Source organism: Protobothrops mucrosquamatus, unplaced genomic scaffold (genome assembly GCF_001527695.2).
Source record: "Protobothrops mucrosquamatus isolate PMUCROS unplaced genomic scaffold, P.Mucros_1.0 scaffold631, whole genome shotgun sequence".
NCBI lineage: Eukaryota > Metazoa > Chordata > Lepidosauria > Squamata > Viperidae > Protobothrops > Protobothrops mucrosquamatus.
In genome coordinates this window covers 168,791-192,122 of record NW_015386923.1, presented here as the reverse complement: position 1 = coordinate 192,122, position 23,332 = coordinate 168,791, and the positions used below count along the sequence as shown (strand labels likewise).

Sequence of the window (23,332 nt, the reverse complement as noted above, 5' to 3'; positions counted from 1 at the left end):
ATATATATATATATATATATATATATATATATATATATATATATATATATATATATATATATATATATATTTACTCCAGAAATGCTGCTCTCAGCATTAACTGAGGAATCACAATTTAGTGCGCACACTAAAAGTGCCCTCTAAATGGAAAATACTGTGTCGTTGTGCATTCTGGCTTCATATTGAAAAAAAGACTTGTGGGAATAGCCCAAGGAAATAATTTTAGAAATAACTATTATATACGAATGGGATGTTTTTCAACTCTGCTCTGTTCATCCCAGAGAGGAAACTCACTTGGTTATCTTGAAGAGTCTCAGCAGTCGAATGCATCGCAAAACAGAGATGCCCAAGGGTGTCATGGAAGTGATCTCTACCAGGATGAGCTCCAAGATTCCAGTGCACACCACAAGGCAATCAAAGCGGTTGAAGAGAGACATGAAGTACTGACGGAGGCCCAGGGCATACATCTTCAGAATCATCTCCACCGCAAAGAGGGACAGAAGTACTCGGTTAGCCACATCTGTAAGCAGAAAAGCTTCACTAGTGATGAATGGACAGGATATGTTCTGGCCATCAGGTGTTCCTCAAATGCTGAGGTCCACAGAATCAAAACAAAGTCACAATGGCAGTCATGATGATGTGATTGATGCTCTGCATGTTGTCATTTTGACTGTTTTTGGCCACACTCTGCAGACCTCCCACCCCCACCAGTAATTCTTTGCAGATTGAGGAGAAGAATTAGAGTCCATTGAAGAGTAATCCCATGCTTCTCATCATGGGTAGATACACATTTAACATTTTTTATCCAAAAGCACAAGAGGACGGAGAAGTAGGAATGAGAAGATTTATGTTAAGATAAAACTGAATGTATTGCAACTGGTGTCAGAACAGCAAATAAATAAAAAATGATATGAGAATATCGTTGCTATGAAATAGATACAAGGCCAGTCCATTGAAAAATAAATAGAATCTCATGAGAAGTTAAAGTTTGAGCAGACAATGTCATAGTCCCTCACTTTTAATCAGAATCTGAAAAATACTGAGAAACTAAATGCCCAGCTCACCTTGGGCATGGGTCAGCCAGTCAGGTTGATCATGATGCTCGGTAGCTATGGAGATAGTATTCAAACCAACAATCAAGATCACTGCCCAATAGAAAAATTTTGACTTAACAATTTCGCGGCATTTTCTGCGAAAAAGACGGTTCCATCGTCGCCAGTGCCGACTAGAAGAGATTTAAAATGAGGATAAGGGCAGTTAGATCTATTTCCCCAAACCAGTCTCTACAATGGAGCCCTATAATGCAAAGCCTTCGGAATCCCACATCTTCTAGGGCAGTGTTTCTCAACCTTGGCAACTTTAAAAGGTGTGGACTTCAACTTCCAGAATTCTTTAGCCAGGATATGTTGCCTGGGGGATTCGGAGAGTTGAAGTCCACATGACTTAAACTCATCAAGGTTGAGCAACACTGTCAGGAGGATCAATTTTTTTAAACAGGTGCGCTATTGTGGCATCATGTTTCAAATATGTATTACTGTACTTGCCCCCATTATTAGTAGGGAACATTTAAACCATCCTTCCTGCAATGCTATCATCCAAGTATGTTGGATTACAAACTGTATCGTTTATTTCTTCACCAAAAATATGCAAATTTTCTACAGGAAATGATTTTCCAGAGATTAAGTTAAAGAGTCCTTCAAAATGATTTGATTTATGTAACACCAAACTACTTACAAGAAGAGAATCCATTTATTCATGCCTTCAATCTCATATAGACTGTCTGTCTCTGACCCACCATCATCTGAGGACCTCATTCCTATGAAATTTAAACATAAGCAACACATTTGCAGAATTAATTAATAGAGCTATAGATTATTACCACAAAGTTTATTTACAGAAATAGAAATTTATTTTAGCGAATATTGAACAGTTCAGCAACTGTGTTGAATATACATACTGATGATTTTTTATAATCTACTTATAGCTCTATCATCTATCTATCTATCTATCTATCTATCTATCTATCTATCTATCTATCTATCTATCTATCTATCTATCTATCTATCTATCTATCTATCTACCTACCTACCTACCAACCTACCTACCCACACACACACACACACACACACATCTATCTATCTATCTATCTATCTATCTATCTATCTATCTATCTATCTATTCTATTCTATTCTATTCTATTCTATTCTATTCTATCATCTAGCTAGCTATCATAAAAATCATCATTCTCATGATGATAGCAATAGTTCACCTAAAAGAGAAACATGGATATTTGCAAACATCATAACTTAAGCCATGTTTTTCTAATTCACTCTCATATCTTTTTCCAACAAAATATCACCATTCTTGATGCACTATGGTTATGCTGTCTAGTTTGGGACTTTGATCAAGCAGCTTGTTCTGAAAGCTCCTGTAGTTAGAAGCTTCATTGCAGGAAGCTCTGGTCCATAAAACATATACTATAAAGCTATTTCTTTCATTTGATTAGGCAATCCTGCTGAAAGAACATACTACCTTCCCTGCGTGTCCGGTCACTGTCCATGACTTCTGCATGAATGATCCAATCCATGTAGCCTTTCATATCCTCTTCCAGTTGTTGCTTCTCCCTCAGTTTCTGGAAGGTACCCCTTGATTTAGCTTTCTCACGCTCTTTGGTGAACTCCCTGGAATAAACTCAGATGAGCACGAGCATTGCACAACGTATCAGTTAAGCCCGTGAGCAAGGGACATCTTTAGGCAAGTCATTGCATTTTAGATTCAAAACACATAATGAAAATGCCCCACCTTTTACTTGTGTGGAAAATATCTCACAATCAAATCAGAACTTTTAGATTTCCCATCCTAATGATAACCAGTGTAGAAACAGATAATCTTTGGGCCTAAATTTTCATTTCAAGAGCTTTCCCTTCATTTGAACTATTCAATCTGATTTTCATCATAGGAGTTGTAAGTTACAAATAAAGAAGTAAGTGGAAACAAGTCTCTTCAGAAAGTAAGAGACATCTTGGCCATTTACATTCTTTGAGACAATAATTAAAAAATCACAACAAATGAGAACTTAATAAAGCATCCTTCCCTGTCATGAGGCCTACTTTGAATATTTTTAAAAAATAAAGAGTGTCTTTTTGGGCCATTCATTTAAGCTCAATGCCTCCTGCCCCATCTATTGACTTGGATTGAAAAGACTTTGGGGTAATTTTACCATCTTACAGGTAGAATTTAAATGAAAATTTTTCTGACAATGGATTTGCTGAGATGTGTAGAAACAACTGTGTCCATCTATTTCTGATCAAAAATCATTAAGACAAAAAGCGGTTTGTGAGAGATGTGTCAGAAAAGATTGCTTCTGAAAATTGCTCTCGTTTCTGAAAATTGCTTACCCACTGAGCACACCCAGGATCAGGTTAAGTATGAAAAAGGATCCAAGTAAGATGAGGCTGACAAAGTAGATCCAAGGCCACTCATTCCCAATGGCATCATTCACCTAAAACAAAACGGAACAGTAGATACTGTTTTATTAAAATCATCATTATTCCCACCATTGAAAAATCTCCACTAACTTTCTAGGAAAAGTATCTGGGATCCAAATCAAACAAAAGTGACATTTTGCAAATGCCACCTTTATATTTTTATAAATAACTCCTTCTCCTATTTTTACCACAACAATAAATTTGTGAGGTGAGTTGGACTAGTCCAACTTTAGGTTAGGATTAGAACTCATAGCTTCCTGGTTACTAGCTTACTAGACCAAACTGATAGCCTAAGGCATCCCCTTACTCCTTCTTGTTCCTATATAATGAATCACTATTGCTAAAGATGAGGGCTAAACTCCTTTTAGGGTCTCTTGCAATATCTACTTCAATAAGTTAGTTCTAGTTTGAGTTACTATTGATTTAAAAGACAACAGGATAAAAGCCTTTAAGATTAACTATATCATGTATTTTCAGTATCTTGGTACTAGATCCCACTTAAGTAACATCCAGAATTTTATGTGCATTCCGTAGAGATTTGTATCCTGATTAATTAATTTTGTTTTCTTGAAAAGACCAATTTACAGGAATAATGGTATTATTCTACAGTGAGTATGCTCCAGACACTTTACTATATGTGTGGAGACAAAAGCAAGAGGGTTGGCTCTGCTATGCATTAGAGGAAGGCAACCACAGAACCTCAAAAAACTGAATTGTGCTGTCATTTTTATTATTAGATTTTTTTTTACTGCCAGGAATTGTTGTAGCTAAGATATGAAAATAGCTTATGTCCTATATATGTGCAACTTTCGGTGGAGGTATCATTTACTTCTCAATCTCAAAGTGCAAAGTACAGGGCCATCCAATAACCTCATCCCCACAGCTTCATGTTCTATGATTTGCAATATGATCAATGTGGCCTAGACAAATATTATTCATGCTCATCCTACCCAGTAAAGAACTTCAGTCCACCCCTCCATGGAGATACACTGGTAGACAGTCAGCATAGCAAACCCAAAGTTATCAAAGTGAGTGATGCCATGGTTGGGTCCTGCCCATGGGCCCCTGCACTCCGAACCAGGAATAGTGCAGGGGCGCCCATGACCTGAGGTAGAACATGGAGCTGGTTTTTCACGTTCCACAGTGGCCAAGATATCTGAGGAAGGAAACAGAGGGCCAAATGTGAGACTCTGTGGAGAATGGCTCGCACCTCTTTGCATCCATACACCTCAATGTGTGTTTAGTCTCTATTCTAACTGAGTTTCAGAGGCAGTAATTTCACACCTATCTTCATGCAAAGACAGTCAGAATCAGAGGAGTCAGCCCACATATTTCTTATATTTAATTTATTATGATTACATTAAGCAGCACATTCCATACCCGTCCTATTGTAATAGCAGGTCTTGTGCATTTTGCCCTTGAAGAGTTCCTGGCCCACTATGGCATAGATAATAAGCATGAAGACAACAAGTACAGCGATATGGAATAGTGGCAACATAGCCTTGATAATGGAGTTCAGTACTACTTGCAGACCTAAAACAGGAAGAAAGGGAACAGGTTGTTCAGTGTAGCTTCTGAATTTACAGTTGCTATCGTATATTGTTATATGACCCTACTGAAAACTTTAAATTTTATGCCCATTTGTAACATGCTCTGGTAACTAAAACAAGATGATATACCAAATCTCATAGTGGTGCTATTGTTATAGCAACAGATACAACGGATCTGAAGAAAACATCTTAAACCAGTTTTATTTCTATATCATAAGATTTTAATTTTGATACACTATTATGTTTCTGGAGTAGAGCTCCCATCTTTCACACTTATTGAAACAAATTGAAATAGAACATCTTGAAGTCAGAATGTTCTCCATAATTCAACAGATTTTAATTCTAGTGTAAGGTAATATTGTCCGGGCTTGGCCACATCATGCAATCTTATGTGATGAATAAGATGCCATTTGCTTATTGGTTTCTTCCTCTGTTACCAACTCTTAAAGCTACTAAACACAGCCTCCCAGAGATGGGCAGCAAATAAATTCAATCAATCAATATTTCAGAGTCTCACAAGAACCTGTCAACAGGACTAATTCTTAATTTAGGCTGCAAGGCTGAACTTTTGTTGAATTGAGCAGTACGTGTGAATACAATAAGAAAATGGCACAGTTTGAACACTATCTCCTTTGGGCTACATCTATTTGCCTCCTAATTTCCAGAAATAAGTTCAAGTGACAACATATTTATACTAATATATTATTTCTCAGTTGATTTATGGGTGAAATGGCTCGTGGGAATTGTATCCTTTCACCACTGTTTCGTCTTCCTACAGCCACCCATTTATCAAGCACCTAGGACATTTTACTCACTTGGTATCCCTGACACCAGACGTAACGGCCGCAGCACTCGAAATGCCCTCAAAGCTTTGACGTCAAAACCACCTTGCCCGCTAAGAAGCGCACTCTCCATCAAACTGATTCTCTCCAAGATCACTGTGAAGACCCTTCAGAAGAAATGGAGAGTGAAAAAATAGCTGGGAATAATGTAGAAGTCACCAGAGGAAGCTAAAGCATTAAAAGTTGGTCTATACCTGGGGTAGGCAACCTTGGCTCTTTTATGACTCGTGGACTTCAACTCCCAGAATTCCTGAGCCAGCTGTGATGGCTCAGGAATTCTCAGAGTTGAAGTCCATGCGTCATAAAAGAGCCAAGGTTGCCTATCCCTGGTCTATACGGATGAAAGATTTTCCTCCAGTAGAAGCAATAGAATTTTGCTTTTATCTTTTTCTTTGAGAAACTGTAGCTCCTTAATGAAGCTATTCTACATCATGTCACACGGGTTAGCAGATCTTGTTCAACCAAAGGTCATTTTGATGAAGTGGCAAAAATGGCATTCATTTGCACGGTAGAAAACTGCATGGCAAAAAATATATAGTTGCTCTCTGTACTGTGTGGGTACTTTAATATATTTTTTGTTTGATAGTGGCTTTATAGGAAAAAAGGTAGCAGAGTCAGCTTTTTATTGTTTGTGGCCTGGAGTAAGCTAAATGACTGGTGCAGAAAATGACCAGCTGTATCCATCTTAGTAGAATACCGATAAGAGACTGAATATAGAATGTATATTCTGGATAAAAGTTCTTTTTTGCTTTGAGTCGGAGAAAAATGCTGGTTTGGGATGATTTTGTAATGCAGCTCCCATTGTCAATGAATAGGGAGAGTGGCTGTTCTCCAGTGACAGCCAGAACCCCCAAATTGGAAATCACTGAGTGGGGAAAAAGGAGTTCCCATAGGACTCAGCTAACCCACAAAGGCTGTACATTTCTGCTACATGATTCACTTGGTGCTAGATTGCTCCCTTGCTCAGATTCAACATTGACTAAACAGGAGAATAAGCAACTTGCTATTCCTGTTTGTATGTATGTATTTATAGATAAACAGGTCAATCTTTATTATGATCCTTGATATATATACCACTTCGGCAGAATTGGTAGCTAATTTTTTGATGCCCAAGCCCAGAATGGACTTCCGGAAGCAGCATCCACACAGAGAACTGGTTGTTCACACACACACACACACACACACACACACACACACACACACATTATTTCATATATATGAAATAATACTGGAATACAGTTCAGTACAAGTATATAACAATTAAATTGTTCATTAATAACTTACAGCAGGGGTGCTGGATGCGTCATGCCGAAACCGCACCCACCCCATTGCCGACAATGGGGAAAAAGTCACGATATGCCGTGACACATCAAGTGACATTGCGAGTTTGGCACCCCTGACTTACAGTGTACTATGCAAAATTTCCAAAAATAAACACCATTTAAACAATTTTAGTGTACTTGGTTTTCCTTCCACCACAGAGAGAGTTGAATAAAATGACTTTGTTTACCCCAAAAAGACTATAGTAAAATCCAGCACATTCCAGCCATTTCGGAGGTAAGCATCTGCATGGAATAGAAACCCATAGGCAATTATCTTTAGCATTGCCTCAATGGCAAATACTATCAGGAAGAAATATTCTAGCTTCTCCTGCAAGATACAGAAAAAAAGAGGGGAAAGATGTACAATATTAGTAATATATGTTATAGTTTCATTTAAGTTGCTTGCATACTGTGCTACTTGAAAAAAAATCTCTTTATTTCTTTACAAGTGACCATCAGTCATTGTTTTGACCTTTAAAAGACATAAGCTTGTGAGGCCTTACAAACAGAAACTTAGAAAACGGACAGTAGAAAAAGACCTAGTGGTCCATGGAGTCTGTCCTTTGAGGGGGGTTTTGTTGTTGTTTGTTTTCTTTTTAATTAATTTATTTATTATGGTTCATCGCACAGTCAGCCAGATGTTCAGACTGGATTTGGCATTTTGATTGCCCATCAAGTGCTTCCCAAGGACCTAGGATAGGCAGATGTTATATGGTATTACAGATATCGACACAATTATTATTTATCATTTTTATGTTTGATTTTAAAGTTTGATTTTATTTCCTAATCTTTACCAGATGATGGATATGTGTTTATCCCAACCATGTTTAAATTCAGTTACTGATGAATGACCCACTACCTCCACTGGAAGTTGATTCTAAGCTTCCGCTACTCTTTCTGTGAAGTAATTCGTTCTAACATAACTTCTGAACTCCTCTCCTGTTGGTTTGAGGTTATGCCCCCATGTTCTTGATTTTTGCTTAATATTGAAAATACTGCCTTCTAGAACCTTATATACATCCTTAGTACATTTAAAGGGTTCAATCATGTCACCCCTTTCTCTTCTGTTCTCCAGGCTGTACATATTCAGTTCTTCCAATCTCTCCAGATATGTTTTGTCCCTCAGACCTTGCACTATTTCTGTTGCCTGTCTGTGGACTTGTTCAATCTTATCAATACCCTTTTTAAGTGAGGTCTCCAGAATTGGACACAATATTCCAAATGTCCAAGTTCTTTGCCTGGGCCAGTTTACACATTACTTTCTATCTCCCTCATAGGAATCTAAACCAACCCCAAATTTTAGCCAGAGCACCTGTGCTGTATTTGGTATATATAAAACGTATTAATGTTCTGCTGCTGAAATCCTAATTCCTCATACTTTTTTTAAAATTATAGCACATGTGAACTATTAAGATTGAATGCAGTACACTGAATATAGCTCCAGACCCTTCTTTGGTTTCATCTGTGAATCTGTCCTTTATATATGCCATAGTATTGTTCTATTGCTATTACACAATGGCAAACATTTCTTTTTTAATACATTGGAAAATACATTGCCGATTTAGCTTTCCCCCATGGAAAACAATTGCAAATGCTAGTATTTATTATTAGCAGCTATTTGCAAATCAACAAAGACCGTGTTTGGAAGTCATATTTGAATAAGCTGAATGTCAAGCTTTTGTATTCCTCTTTGCTTCCATTTCTGTCATCCAACACTGACAAATTTTGTTTATTATAGTTAAGATAACACAATATAAGGATGAAACAATAAATAGCAATTAGCAGAAAGTGGAAGAAAAACACTTTAATAACCATGTTGGAGAATGATGGTTTAATATGACTTAAGAACATAGCAAAGGCATCTAGTACTACTTTACAGATTGCTTTTAATAGTTGCTTTTAATAACAACTAATATATATTGTTTATTTAATGATCTAGCAAATAATATAATATAATATAATGTGGTATTAATTTACATTTACTCATACAGAAGTGCTCTGGTTGCATATAAGTATGACAATCATAAACATACAATAAATGTCTATAGTATGTTCTTACAACTTAAATCATGACATCATGATTTTACAGCAACCTTATTTTATAGCTAAATAAAAAGCACTATCCTACTGTAAAATACTTTCTGATCCGCCTAGAGCCCGCCAAACTGGCTAACGTAAAACCAAGTCTATTTTCAACCCCTCAGTGCTGCCAGTGACTCTTACAGCTTCTTATAGCTGCAATTCCCAATCAGTCTACACACCCATATACACATTTAGGATTTTCAGAGCCTTTTTCGGGATTAGGGTAGGCAAGTCTGAGCTTGAAATTGAAGCTGACACTGATGAAGGTGACAGAGTTATCTGAAGGATCTGCTTCCCTGATTACATCTGCCTGTCCCACTAGATCCAGAAGAGAGGGCACGGATTCCATCAGCTAGAGCGCTACGTTTGGCTGGCTCTAGGCTGGCTTTTCTGCTGTTGCATCCATTATGGAATATCTTCCCCTCTTGAAATGAGGTTGGTTTCATCACTTTGGACACTCTGAAGGTCCCTCAAGACCTGGTTGTGCCATCAGCCCTGGGGACTTCAGGGTACTAGTGAATTATTGAGGTGGCGCTGTTATTATTAACAATCATTTGCCCAATAATTCATCCTTTTAGCTTCATTTTTATAGCTAGCACTGTTTTTAATGATAATAATAAAAATAGTGGTTGCTGTTTAGTATTTAGTATTTGCTAGCTTTGTTGCACTCTTTCTGAAGTCACTTGTTTTGGGTGGCTGTATAAATTTGACAATAAATATAAACAAGTAAAAAGGTTAGTGAACTAATTTCTGGGGGAGGGGGAAAGATCTGCTAAACAGTCCATCAATCATACAGTAGTTTTGGCTACTCAACAGTTTGAATTAAGGGCAGAGAAGATGTTTGCCATCTCCAATCATCTCCTAAGTGACTATTACCAGAATTGTAACCGAGAAGAAAGTAGACACAATCTGGCAATAATTAGGGAGAATTAAGGATGAGATAGTGATTTTTTTTCCCCGTCTGATATTTCCTTTTCCAAATAAGGAGGGGTTTTTTTTTAAAGGTTTGTGATGGCTCCTTAGCTGCTAGACCCTCTGAGTCAACATTTCCAGGGACTTCATGGAACCTAATTTGACTTTCTCAGCTGAGTTGGTGGGCAGATCTTGAATAAGTCCCCTGTGCCTTTAATAGCTTGCATAGCATTGCTGGTCAGTAGTGCACACTCTGCTCATCTCTTTCCTATTTCAATGTTTCTAAAAAATCAAGTGGGTGCTTCCAGATGCAAATATTGTTTCTTCCTAAAAAGTGCTAAGTCCTCATAGTGCAAAGTTATAAGTGATGGATTAACAGACCATAAACCAGCAATTACAGTACCGAGTTACAGTTCTGGTTCAGTATGATTTATGTCACTATGTTTCTTTTCTTTTCTTTTTTTCTTTGAGATGAAGGTGATGATGGATCATCACCAATGTTTCCTATCTAACGTTTTATTGTAGTAAATCTTCCATTGTCTTTGCCATTACAATGTGACAATATAACAGCCTGAATCTGGATCCTTGCGTACTTTCTACCCTCCTGTTTTTTCACTGCATCCTTTCTTATACCCATTCCAAATGTTTTGGATGCTCATTATAATATTCTAATACATGTCTTCCAGAGTTCTGTCACAATATACATGCTGATATCTGAAGCAAAACCTACAATAGCTGGCCTCGTGGACACACCTCGTATAGATTAGCGTATGGAGGGGATGCTCCAAGGGAGAAGCATTTAGAGGTAATCTCTAGACATGCTATGTGCATATTTTTTTCCTTTCTCAAAATCATGTATGAGCAAGAGTCCACCTCAAATATCTGGAGGCATCATCCTTCCATACAAAGACAGTATTCTGTATGGCACAGAAGATTAAGCACCACTACTCATTTTTAACAAAAGGCATATTTTAATTCTAAGGAGAGTGAGTGATAAGTTTGACATGTAGTTTTCAGCATGACAAACCAAATGTAAGACTCCCGCTCATTAAATCCCCCAAATTAAATCTCTCCATCTGGTAGAATTGAACAAGGTTTCTCTTTTTCAATCTACATTTACAGGTAACTCTCCCCTCTCTGTATATACCTAGGGGAAAATGTTATTTCTATACTGAACAGGAAAGATGAAAAGATAAGCAGAGAAAAAAAACACAGAACACATTTCCAAATGGAAAAGGTTAGCCCATTTTGCAATTAAAAAAAACCCATATGCAAGCAGTTATATAAAGCATCTGCACACCTGCTCCCAAATGCTACTGAACAAGGGAAGGATAGAATCAAGGGTCAATGAACACTACTGCAGATAGTAAAACCACCATTACTCTCCCACCCACAAAGCTATACAAGAATGAACTCCCATGGATCTTTGGACAAGGCATTTCTACTTAGATGGTTTACTCCTAAGTCAAAAAAATAAGGAGAGAAAAAAAAAAAAAACATCTTTTATGCATGCCCTCTCTGTCACTAATTTGCACACCAACACAGAAACTCATACATTGCGATCACATTGTTCCTCAGGAAACCACTGTTCCTAGCTATTATGAAACATTCAGAAATAAACACAAAAATTCTTTAGAAAGCCCCCAAACTTTCCTTCATTTTTACACACACAGTTCAAACATCAACATTTGAACCTGTTTCCTTCTCTCCAGAGAAAAGACAGTAGCATTCTATTTTGTCCCGTCGCAAAGAATAGTCTGTTCTCCAGCACGCTTTAGGCAGTGTTTTTCAACCTCAGTAACTTTAAGATGTGTGGACTTCCACTCCCAGAATTCTCCAGCTAGCATGCTCTGAATAGGTTAACAGTGGCAAAAAAAAGTGAGTAAAAGAAATCGGAGTGACTTACGAGTCTGGTATTTACTTTGTTGGTATCATCTTCAGGCATGGGCAGGTAGATAGCCAGTGCAATACAGTTGGCAAAGATAGTTAATAGGATGATGGTCTCAAAGGGCCTAAAAATGCTTGTTAAGGAACATGGGACTCGATTGTATAGTTTGTGGCAAAGACTGTAATAATAGGAATAACAGTAAATAATAGAAACAATAATGATATATTAGTCCATTCTCCACATCCCATGCTTACCACTTAAGTCAGCCATTCTTGCTGAGGATTCTGGGAACTGCACTTCTAATATTTGGATGAAAGAATGTGTACAAAAGTCTACTCTGGCATGCATGTTAGAACTATGTTAGTTGATAACAAACACTAATTAATGAAGATTTATAGACTGAGCAAAAAGACACATGCAGAAGACAGTCTATAGCAGTATTCTCTGTTGAATGCTATGGCATAAAACTCTTTTTCCATATTTAGGTAAAAAGTAAAGACTAACTTGAATTGAACTCAACTGCTGGTGACTTCATGGAAACAACCATTTAGATTCGTTGGCAACCTTAGAGAAATCAGTCACCATTGATTTCACCCAGGATGTTTTTGGAACTTCCCAGTCTGGTCTACAGCTAGGAGATTTTTAGTGGTCCCCTATCCAAATTATAATCCTGTTTCACCCTGCTTAGCTTTGCAAGGGATTATCCAATTAAGAGCTGCCTGAGGCTGTGGCTTTTGTTTTAAACTATCTTTAAATTAAATTATGCCTAATTTATTGTAAAAATGATACTGTGGAAAGAGTGCCCTAGTTAACACTCAGAGGTGTGATGATCCTTGGCTACACTGGAACACAACTTTAGTCTGGCAACACTTTGAAAGGTTACTTTCCTGGCTGGGGCAAAAGCATCTAATCTATGATAAAACATTTTCTGATTGTGACATAGTTTATTATCTGCAGGCATGTGAGGTTCTTTGAAATGTATATAATGTAACTTGATGCACAAGGCTTCCTCTAATTCTCTCTGACTCTCATATACATTTCACTGTCCCCTTTTCTGTTTGTCATGAGAGAACTCTTGGCTTTGGGGGTGATAAATGTGCTTTCTCACCACATCAAAGAGGTTAAAACACATTCCTACCCTATAGACTCAGCATGGTGCATAGACTGGGTATATAATAACATAAGTACACATGGTAAATAGTGAAATGAATCCAACCATATATGAAATGGTGACTGATAGGGCTTCAGTGCATTCTCAAATGTGAGTCTAAATTTGCTTAATACAGTAGCTGTTGTCACATTTATAATATGTGGTGATTGTTTTCCACCAATGTTCTGACTATGACACCAAACAATCTCAGCCAGCAAGGTTATGACCGATAGACTCATAGTTAAGCATCAGATTGCGACTAAATAAAAATGATGTTAAAAACATTAAATAACATAATAAATAAGTATTTTCCCCTCACAACTCTTCCATTTAAAATGACTCTACATAGTTGCTTTTCAATATATAAAAAATGATTTCATAGAACAATTAACCAGTGGAACAACCTGCCTCCAGAAGCGGTGAATGCGCCAACACTGGAAGTTTTTAAGAAGAAACTGGACAACCATTTGTCCGAAATGGTATAGGGTTTCCTGCCTGAGCAGGAGGTTGGACTAGATGACCTCCGAGGTCCCTTCCAACTTTATCATCATCATCATCATCATCATCATCATCATCATCATCATCATCATCATCATCATCATCATCATTATTATTATTATTATTATTATTATTATTATTATTATTATTATTTAATTCTAGGCTGCTCTTGGTGTCATTGAGCTTTTTGTACCTATGAAGAAAGAAAAGAGAAATTCTGAGAAACTAAGATATAGCAATTTGTGGTGTTGCCATGCAGGCAACTAATATCCAAGAGAAATGTCAAAAAAGTAATATCACTCAGAAACAGAAACTATGACCAACTAATTTAGTTTCAAAACTCCAGATGGCTACTATTTAAAAGCTAAACTCTCCTTTTTTCTACAATTGAGAAATAATAAAACAAAAGAACTCTGATGTGTGTGTGTGTATGTATGTGTGGGTATATATATACACACACATACATATGATACATGTATATATGTATATTTGTGTGTGTGTACACATATACATATAGATACACATCATCATTTTAGCCATTGCCTATCCACTGCAGGATGAAGGCCTCTTCCACACGTTTCCAACCAATACGGTCCTGAACTTTCATTTGCCAATTGGGCCCGCAATACTTGCTGATGTGTACATACATATACACATATACAAATTAAGGGAGACCACAAGGGAATCCCAGGCCCATTGGTATTGGCTAGAAATCTTGCAAGACTGTGATAGAAAACGACTGCTGTAGGGTTTTCATGAAATTACATGGATGGGTTCATGCAGTCACCAGGAGCTCAATTCAAGGAACTTTTTACTATAAGTAATATAAAATATTATATTTTTCCCAATAAAAATATTATGCTTCAGTAACAAAAGAGCCTGAGAAAGAATAAGCAATTGGCCTTTCAAGGATAAAAAAATAATTTATGTTCTAGAGAACCCTGAAAATGCTGATTAAATAAAACACAAACAATGGCAAGGAAAGGAAAGGAATTGATTGAAGAAAAAAATAAGAAAGGAAGAAGGAGGGAATAAGCATCACAAGGCCATTGCCACAAATGGATGGATAGGTCAACATATAGAACATAAATTATTGTTCTGTTCTGAGATTTTCTGATTTATCATTACCAAGTTCAATACCATAAACAAGGAAAATCAAACACAAATTGAAAAAACAAAGTTCAGAACTAACATTTGCATTAGCTCAGGGAAGAAGGAATTATTCAATAACATAAGAAATAAATACTTCGTAGGAAGAAACCTTATAAAATATGAACACTAAAATTATTTCCATGTTATATGTAATACATATATACACATATACACATACACACACACACACACATATTCAGTTTAAAAGTACTCCATTTATAAACTGGAGTCCCTCTCCAAAAATTCATACATTCAGAATTCCTGTGACCAAAGCCAAAGGAATTGGGGTGTACCTTCCTTTAAAAGAGGCAATATTGTACCCCCCCCCGAATGAGTCTAAGATTAGATTCTACATTCAATGCAAACTGATTGCTTGTGTGAAGAATGAAGAATAGACACTATATCCATATGACTAATTAGGAGAAGAGATATGTTAGAGTAATTAGTAAAATGATGGACAGTGAAAGCACCAAGCAGCTGTGATAAAGAGAGAAATGGAGGCATATATGGTTGGTGTGTATGTGTGTGTGATGCACTCATACTTTGAGACAGTGCTCCAGATAAGGCATTTATCAGGCTACTGTCTTGCCTTTTCAAGGTTTATAATATTTGCATCTGCTCTTCTGGTTAATCCTAAAAAAAAAAACATCACTGCCTTCCATTTAGAATTCCCCAGATTATGATTGTTTAACCTTTTATGTTTCCACATAAGCCATAATCGAATGGCAGCCCCCAAAGACTCGCAAACAGCTCCAGAGTTTTCTGGGGTTTGCCAACTTTTATCGTCAGTTTATCCCCTCTTTTGCCGAGATTGCCCTACTCCTTACCGAACTACTCAAAACAGGCAAAGGAGGAGGAAAGCCACGACCGGGCCAACCACTAGCATGGACAATGGGTTGTCATATCTACCGGCTGCATGGCGCCCCTAAGCGGATAATTTCGGATGGGGGGGGTGGAGAAGGGTTCCATGTGAACAGCAGTTGAACATGGGTCAGTCGATCCTGAGAGATAGGCGAGTGCTGTTCCGAAGGGACGGGCGATGGCCTCCGTCGCCCTCGGCCGATCGAAAGGGAGTCGGGTTCAGATCCCCGAATCCGGAGTACAGACATATTCTGTCACCCTCCCTCCCTGACCGGGCCTCCCGCTCTTCAATCAGTCTCTCCTTTTCTTTCACCAGCGCCTCAAACTTCTCCTTCAAATTTTTGTATTCAAACTGTGTTTCGCTCTTCTAGCAGGCGGACCTGCCGACGTAGGTCCCCCAGGTCTTACAGTTTCTTTTTGTAAGAACCTACCATGGTTTCCAGCCGTCCCACCCTGTCTGATGAATGGCGAAGGACATCCATGACAAATATAATGTTGACAAATATAATGCTACAGGGAAAAAGAGTATTTGCCGAGCTGCTGAGTTATTTCAAAGATCTTGCATTAGTACTGCCACTTTCTTTTGGTTACATCCCAAAATTTCTCCCAAAAGTCTTCAAATCAAGATATGCAGCAGGATCAGTTAATCGACATTACAGGTAGTCCTCAACTTACTACAGTTCATTTAGTGACCATTCAAAGTTACAACAGTACTGAAAAAAATGACATGATCATTTTTCACTCTTATGTGCATTGCAGCATCCTCGTGGTCATGTGATCAAAATTCAGACGCTTTGCAACTGGCTCATATTTATGACAGTTGCAGTGTTGTCCCAGAGTCATGCAATCATCCTTTGAGACCTTCTGACAAGCAAGGTCAATGGGGAAGCCAGGTTCACTTAACAATCGTGTTACTAACTTAACAACTGCAGTGATTCACTTAACAACACTGGCAAGGAAAATCATAAAATGGGGCAAAACGCACTTAGCAAGTGTCTCACTTAGCAAAATAAATGTTGGGCTCAGTTGTGGTCGTATGTTGAGGACTACCTGTACTTTTAAAGCACTTACATAGCCCTCTTGAACTCTTTGAAGCATTTCAAATTCGTCTAGCAGAGATAGGCAATTTTGTGCCCAGTGTATACTGGCTGTGTATACCTCGTTTAGGACTAGCTACATTCTCTCCTTCACTTTTCAGTAAGTTGTAGAACAAAGTACCACTTTACTTCCAGCATCATCTTTATTTCCCAGGTTGTTATAGAGCTCCATATTGGCTCGTATATAGGCATTATTAGAAAAAAGGGAGGTAAACTGGGAAATAGCGTTTCCTGGAGGGCTAGAATTAAGGACACAGACAAATCTCATCAAAATATCTTCCAATAAATAGATGGCATTTTATAACTGACAGCCAATTTGTGAATGCCTAAAAGTTTCCCCTCTAAAATCCCAGATGCTGTCATAATTCCAGATTTATCCAGCAAGTCCCAAATCCAAAAGGGTTCTTTAGCTGTGAAAATAATAATTATAAACTTGGACTTATTGTTTTATCAATACCTGGCAAGAAGTAAACTTTGGATGGCCATATGTATGACTCTAGCTGTGAAGTGTCTCGTTTCATTTTTTCCTTATGTATTCCTATCTATAAATATTATTTTACAAACAGCATTAGCCCAATGAGTCTTGGCATATTTAAGCTGATCCAGAAGTTGTTATCAAATCTGTTTATCATGGCATCCATCTGTTGTCACTCTCTAGGCATTAGAAGAATCACTATTTGAAATATGACAGATTCACACATTACGCTCAATTAAGGGTAGGAAACATCTGAGTGACACGGGCGCAAGAGGCCATTATGGTGCTACTAGAAGGATAGGGCTGAGATTTTGGGGGTTTTTTTCCACTTGGTTCCAGGAGTTGGGGAACTAGGGTAGAAATCAGGAAGGAAGGAAGGAAGGAATGTGTAATATGGACAAGGAATGTGCTACTTTGTTTATTATTTCCTTCTTTAATTATTTTGATAACTCAAGGGAACTAATATACCTAATACTCCTTTCTCCTTCTATTTTCCCCATGACAACAACTCTATGAAGTGAATTGGGTTGAAAGAAAGTGACTGATCCAAAGTCAGTCAACTGGTTTCATGCCTAAAGTGGCACTATAACTCACAATCTCCTGCTTTTTAAGCTGGTGCCTTAACCATTTTACCAAACTGGCTCTCTAGTTCTCATTCCCAGTTGCATTCTAAGAGCTGAAGCTAATTTGCCAATAATGTGCTAATATCTGTTTCCTATAGACTCATTTTCTGTAGTTTTCCAGCTGATGAAATTTTTTACTGTTGGTTATCCATAGCTGGGCCAAGATTTATGTATTTCCTTGAGAGAAGAACTGAACAATTCTCCACTTTTCCACCACCCCACATGGCCTCACTGAGAATTAGTTGCTTCAGCATTCAGATTACGAGAGAATTTAAAGTCTGTTTGTTCTGCCACATGTTTTTATCCAAATATAGACAGGGAAAGGATAAAAGTTTATTTTCTTTCTTTTGTCAATCCATTAACTAATACAGATAATCCTCGACTTACGAGCACAATTGAACCCAAAATTTCTGTTGGTAAGTAAGACATTTAAGTATGTTTTGTCCCACTTTACAACCTTTCTTGCCACAGTTATTAAGTGAATTACTGCACTTATTAAAAGTTACATGTTAAGTGAATCTGGCTTCCCCATTGACTTTATTTGTCAGGTTGCAAATGATCCTGGAACGTTACAATTGTCATAAATATGAGTCAGTTGCCAAGTATCTGAATTTTGATCACAGGACCATGGGGATGCTCATAAGGGTGAGAAATGGTCATAGGTCACTTTTTCACTGCTGTTGTAACTATGAACGGTCACTAAACAAACTGTTGTACATCAAGGGTTACCTGTATTAATATTTGCCCTATTTCATTTGTTTCATTGAAATAGCTTACTGAATGTACACCATATTCTGTGACTCATGCAAGTTTGACTATTTTTCTGATTGTTAATCTGTTTTAACATTCAGATTACAACTATGATGTTCAACTCTAGGAAGATTACCTCATCCAAATTTCTGCCCATATACACCTCTGCCCATATACCTTATTCTTCTAACTTTAGTCTAAATACATTTCATATAATATGTCTGTACAAATCCATCTCATCCAGATTATAGTCCAACACAAAGAATAGGAGAGAATAAGAAACTGTATAAAAAGAATGCTTTCTCCATTCAACAAACACTAGGATAAAATAACTCATGCTATGCAAGCAAATGAATCAAATTGAACAGAAATTTTAAAAAAGACATTGTATAATGATCATTTAGATTTTGAATTAGAACAAAACTATCCTGCAGCCTTAGACGGAAAAAAATGTTGATGCTTTTGTAAGGAACCTTCCTGCTTAAGATTCTCTGACCCCGGTTATTATATCCTCTCTGTTATAAAATCAGTTGAGGAGGGACAGAGAGCTATTTCTGAACTCAGCGTAATTCAGTGGAGGAGCCAGACAAATTAACCATCTCGACTGCATTCAGGTCTTCTATTTCAAAATCAGCATTTTTGACTGCTTTAGAGAAATGAGAAGTTACAACATCAGTAAATACATGTTATTATAGCAAGGTCAACATAAATGCTTTTCTCTTTGAGTTTTTCCCTGTTTGTTGGTGCCTTTCTTAAAAGAGACAAAGACCAACACCTAATCTGACTCCATCCCTGCATTTCTAGAGGACATCAGCAGAATTTCCTCCATAGATCATGGTCACAAAAGAGTTGCATTGTTAAGCAATATTTCTCAGCTTTTCCTCTTCGCCTGTGCTTCCTCCAAGTTTCAGTTGTTTATACCTGGTTGCTGGGCCCCGGGCCAAGCACAGATCATTCCAGAAGCTACCCCCACATTTTACCCCCAAAGGATACTTCCATTCCACAATGGCAATGCAAGCCTTCCGCACTGGGTTCTGGAGGGTGAGGCATAGCAGAGAGCGGGCAGGCCTGGGGGGAAGTTCCAGAGCAGTTTTCTTAGCCTTTTCCTTCTGCTGCTTCTTCTTCAGGCTATCCTCTTGGGCAGATGTGGGCTCCATAATAACTCTCCTTCTTGCCTCCTTGAACCAGACTTGCCTTGTCCCTTCTGCCTCTTCTTTGCCCCACAGCTAGGCCCCCTTCCCCAGCCCCAGGGAAGCTCAAGCCCCCTCTGAATCTCTTGCTTCAGTTGACCCAATCTTCTCAGTGTAGTATAGGGCTGCGGGGCTGGCAGTTGCCCTCCCCCAGACACAAGTACACCAAGCATGAGTTTATAATTAGCCATCAGCCTGGCTCCCAGGGCTGTCAGATTTCCTGAGACAGCAAAAGGGCCTCAGCAGCTGTTCCTTCTTCATACTCGGTGCATTGGCATTTTTGAGCTACCAATCCAGGTCAGAGGAAAGGAGGTGGGCTTCTCCATCAATCTTAAAGTCAAACGGTTTTAATTCATATTAATTCATAAATTTGGCCCTTCCCATCACCTTTTATTTTTAAGAATACACTAAACAAATAGCCTGAAGGCCTAAAAAGCCATACCCATAGGGAGCCAAGCAGATTCATAATGAATACAACTTTCCCCAGAAACATCATAACTCACACCTATTATGATAGATTCTGAGGGTTAGGACATCAAATCCCAACCCCTTGTTCCAGGCAGGAACCTCTTTATCCTGGAACAAGACTATCCAATCTCTGAACGGGGAACCCACCACCACTTTGGATAATTAATTCCACTGTTGAACTGCTCTTACTTCTAGGCAGCTTTCCTAACACTCAATTCCAGTTTAGGTTTTTGTGACTTAAATCCACTGTTCTGTGTCCTGTACTCTGGGACAATGGAGAACAGATTATGATTTTCTCTGTGTATTATTAATTCTATTAAAAGAATTTCTAGGGTCCTTGTCTGAGCTGGGGTATCGCAAATAAGACGCAAGGCATGCTGCTGGTGGAAAGGTGATCTATTTATTCTCACGAGCAAAGAGGTTCACTTCTGGGGTAGCTACGAGAAATGGGGTGCTTTGAACATGCTTTGAACATGGTTCTTTGTGTTTGAGTTGTGTATGTGATCATTTTTGTGGAGGGGGGGGAGGTATGAATGTTGCTTTATTTTGACCAGGTGGTAATCCTAATTGTTCTTTTCCCTCAGTATAGGTTTTGTTCTATAATGCTTTGGTAAAACCACACTTAGAATATTGCATTCAGTTTTGGTCACCGCGATATAACAAAAGATGTTGAAACTCAAGAAAGGGTGCAGAGAAGAGCAACAAAGATGATTAGGGGACTGAAGACTAATACATATGAAGAACAGTTGCAGGAATTGGGTATGCAGGGCTTTTTTTATATATAAAACACCCAGAACGGAGTTCCGGCACCTTTTTTGGATGGAACCTTGTAGGGTAGGCAAGGCAGGTTATATGACATGTGTGAGTTCTGGCACCTTTTTTTTTTTTTTTACAAAAAAAGCACTGTGGGTATGTCTAGTTTAATGAAAAAAAGGACCAGGGGTGACATGATAGCAGTGTTCCAATATCTCAGTGGCAGCCACAAAGAAGAGAGAGTCAAGCTATTCTCCAAATCACCTGAAGGCAGGACAAGAAGCAATAGATGGAAACTAATCAAGGAGAGAAGCAACTTAGAACTAAGGAGAAACTTCCTGACAGTTAGAACAATTAATCAGTGGAACAACCTGCCTCCAGAAGCTGTGAATGCTCCAACATTGGAAGTTTTTAAGAAGAGACTGGACAACCATTTGTCTGAAATGGTATAAGGTTTCCTGCCTGAGCAGGGGGTTGGACTAGAAGATCTCCAAGGTCCCTTTTAACTCTGTTATTCTGTTATATTATTCTGTTATTATTTATTAGATGTATGGTTTCTAGTTATCCCTTTGTGGTGAAGGGAAGTATGGGCATAGGTTTTTGTTTTTATAATTTCCTTTGCCAGTTAATTGCTTTTTGTATGCTTCAGTTCTTTGTTTTGGCCAAGGTGTGCTAGAATAGAATAGAATAGAATAGAATAGAATAGAATAGAATAGAATAGAATAGAATAGAATAGAATAGAATAGACCTTGGAGGCCTTCTAGTCCAGCCCCCTCCTCAACCTATACCATCTCAGACAAGTGACTGTCTAGTCTCTTAAAAATCTCCAGTGATGGAGTGCCCACAATTTCTGGAGGCAAGCTGTTCCACTGGTTAATTGTCCTCACTGTTAGGAAGTTTCTCCTTAATTCCAGGCTGCTTCTCTCTTTGGTCAGTTTCCAATCATTGTTTCTTGTCCTACCCTCTGGTGCCTTGGAAAATAGTTTGATGCCCTCTTCTTTATGGCAGCCCCTCAAATACTGGAATACTGCTAGCATGTCATCCCCATTTCTTCTTTTCTTTAAACTAGCCAGACCCAAGTCCTGCAGCCATTCTTCATATTTTTTTAGTCTCCAAGCCCTTGATCATTTTAGTTGCTCTTCTCTGAACTTTTTCCAGAGTCTCAACATCTTTTTCTAGTATGGTGACCAAAATTGGTTGCAGTATTCCAGATGTGGTCTCATTAGGGTTTTATAAAGCGGTACTAATACTTCGCATGATCTTGATTCTATACCTGTGTTTATACAACCCAGGATTGTATTAGCTTTTTTGGCTGCTGCTGCACACTGCTGGCTCATAGTCAAGTGATTGTCCACTAGGACTCCAAGGTCCCTCTCACTTTCCTTTTCTTTTTTTCTTACATTGTAATCTTTTCTTACATTGCAATTCCTTTGGTGGCAAGAGTTTCCTAGGTTCAGCCGGTTATGGACAGAGAGGGAAACAGCACTTTTTAGCTAAGAATTCTTTTTATTAAGGAATTATTTTCACAATTCAATTATTTGAAGAGGGATATATTTTCAATTTTGTAGGGTTGAGACTGATAATAAAGAGGGAATACCTTTGTACAGATAGTCCTTGATTTACAACCAAAATTGAGCCCAAAATTTCTGTTGCTAAATGAGACAATTGTTAGTAAGTTTTGTCCCACTGAATGAGTAGTTTACAACCTTCCTTGCCTCAGTTGTTAAGTGAATCACTGAGTTGTTAAGTTAGTAACATGGTTGTTAAGTGAATCTGGCTTCCCCATTGACTTTGCTCAGGTCGCAAAAGGTGATCATATGATCCCGGGACACTGCAACCATCATAAATATGAACCAATTGCTAAGCATCTGAACTTTGATCATGTGACCAAGAGTCATACAGTTCATGCTGTAGTGCTATAGCAATAGCAATAGCACTTAGACTTATATATTACTCCACAGTGCTTTACAGCACTCTCTAAGTGGCTTCCAGAGTCAGCATATCGCCCCCAACAATCTGGCTCCTCATTTTACTGACCTCAGAAGGATGGAAAGCTAAGTCAATCTTGAGCCCATCAGGATCAAACTCCAGGATGTAGGCAGAATTAGCCTCCAACACTGCATTCTACCCATTGCACCACCAGGGCTCTTGTAGTCCCAAAATGTATCATGACATGCGCAAAATTGTCTGTGTTGCCCCACTCTGGACACTTGAAGCTTTCATATGCTCTT

General features: G+C 38.2%; 1 protein-coding gene across 1 annotated transcript in view; it reads right to left on the bottom strand.

Annotated features, from left to right (window-relative positions):
• Positions 1-19,930, bottom strand: part of CACNA1S (calcium voltage-gated channel subunit alpha1 S) — a 70,625-nt gene extending 50,695 nt beyond the window's left edge. The window contains exons 1-11 of the mRNA XM_029284467.1: positions 19,684-19,930; positions 12,103-12,208; positions 7,391-7,530; positions 5,854-5,987; positions 4,869-5,021; positions 4,439-4,644; positions 3,399-3,502; positions 2,533-2,681; positions 1,735-1,816; positions 1,065-1,225; positions 295-520 (exon numbers count right to left, since the gene is read on the bottom strand). Coding sequence (XP_029140300.1) covers positions 295-520; positions 1,065-1,225; positions 1,735-1,816; positions 2,533-2,681; positions 3,399-3,502; positions 4,439-4,644; positions 4,869-5,021; positions 5,854-5,987; positions 7,391-7,530; positions 12,103-12,208; positions 19,684-19,847 — 1,625 coding nt within the window. The 5' untranslated portion in view covers positions 19,848-19,930. The remainder of the gene's footprint in view (positions 1-294; positions 521-1,064; positions 1,226-1,734; positions 1,817-2,532; positions 2,682-3,398; positions 3,503-4,438; positions 4,645-4,868; positions 5,022-5,853; positions 5,988-7,390; positions 7,531-12,102; positions 12,209-19,683) is intronic.
• Positions 19,931-23,332: the final 3,402 nt, after the last annotated feature.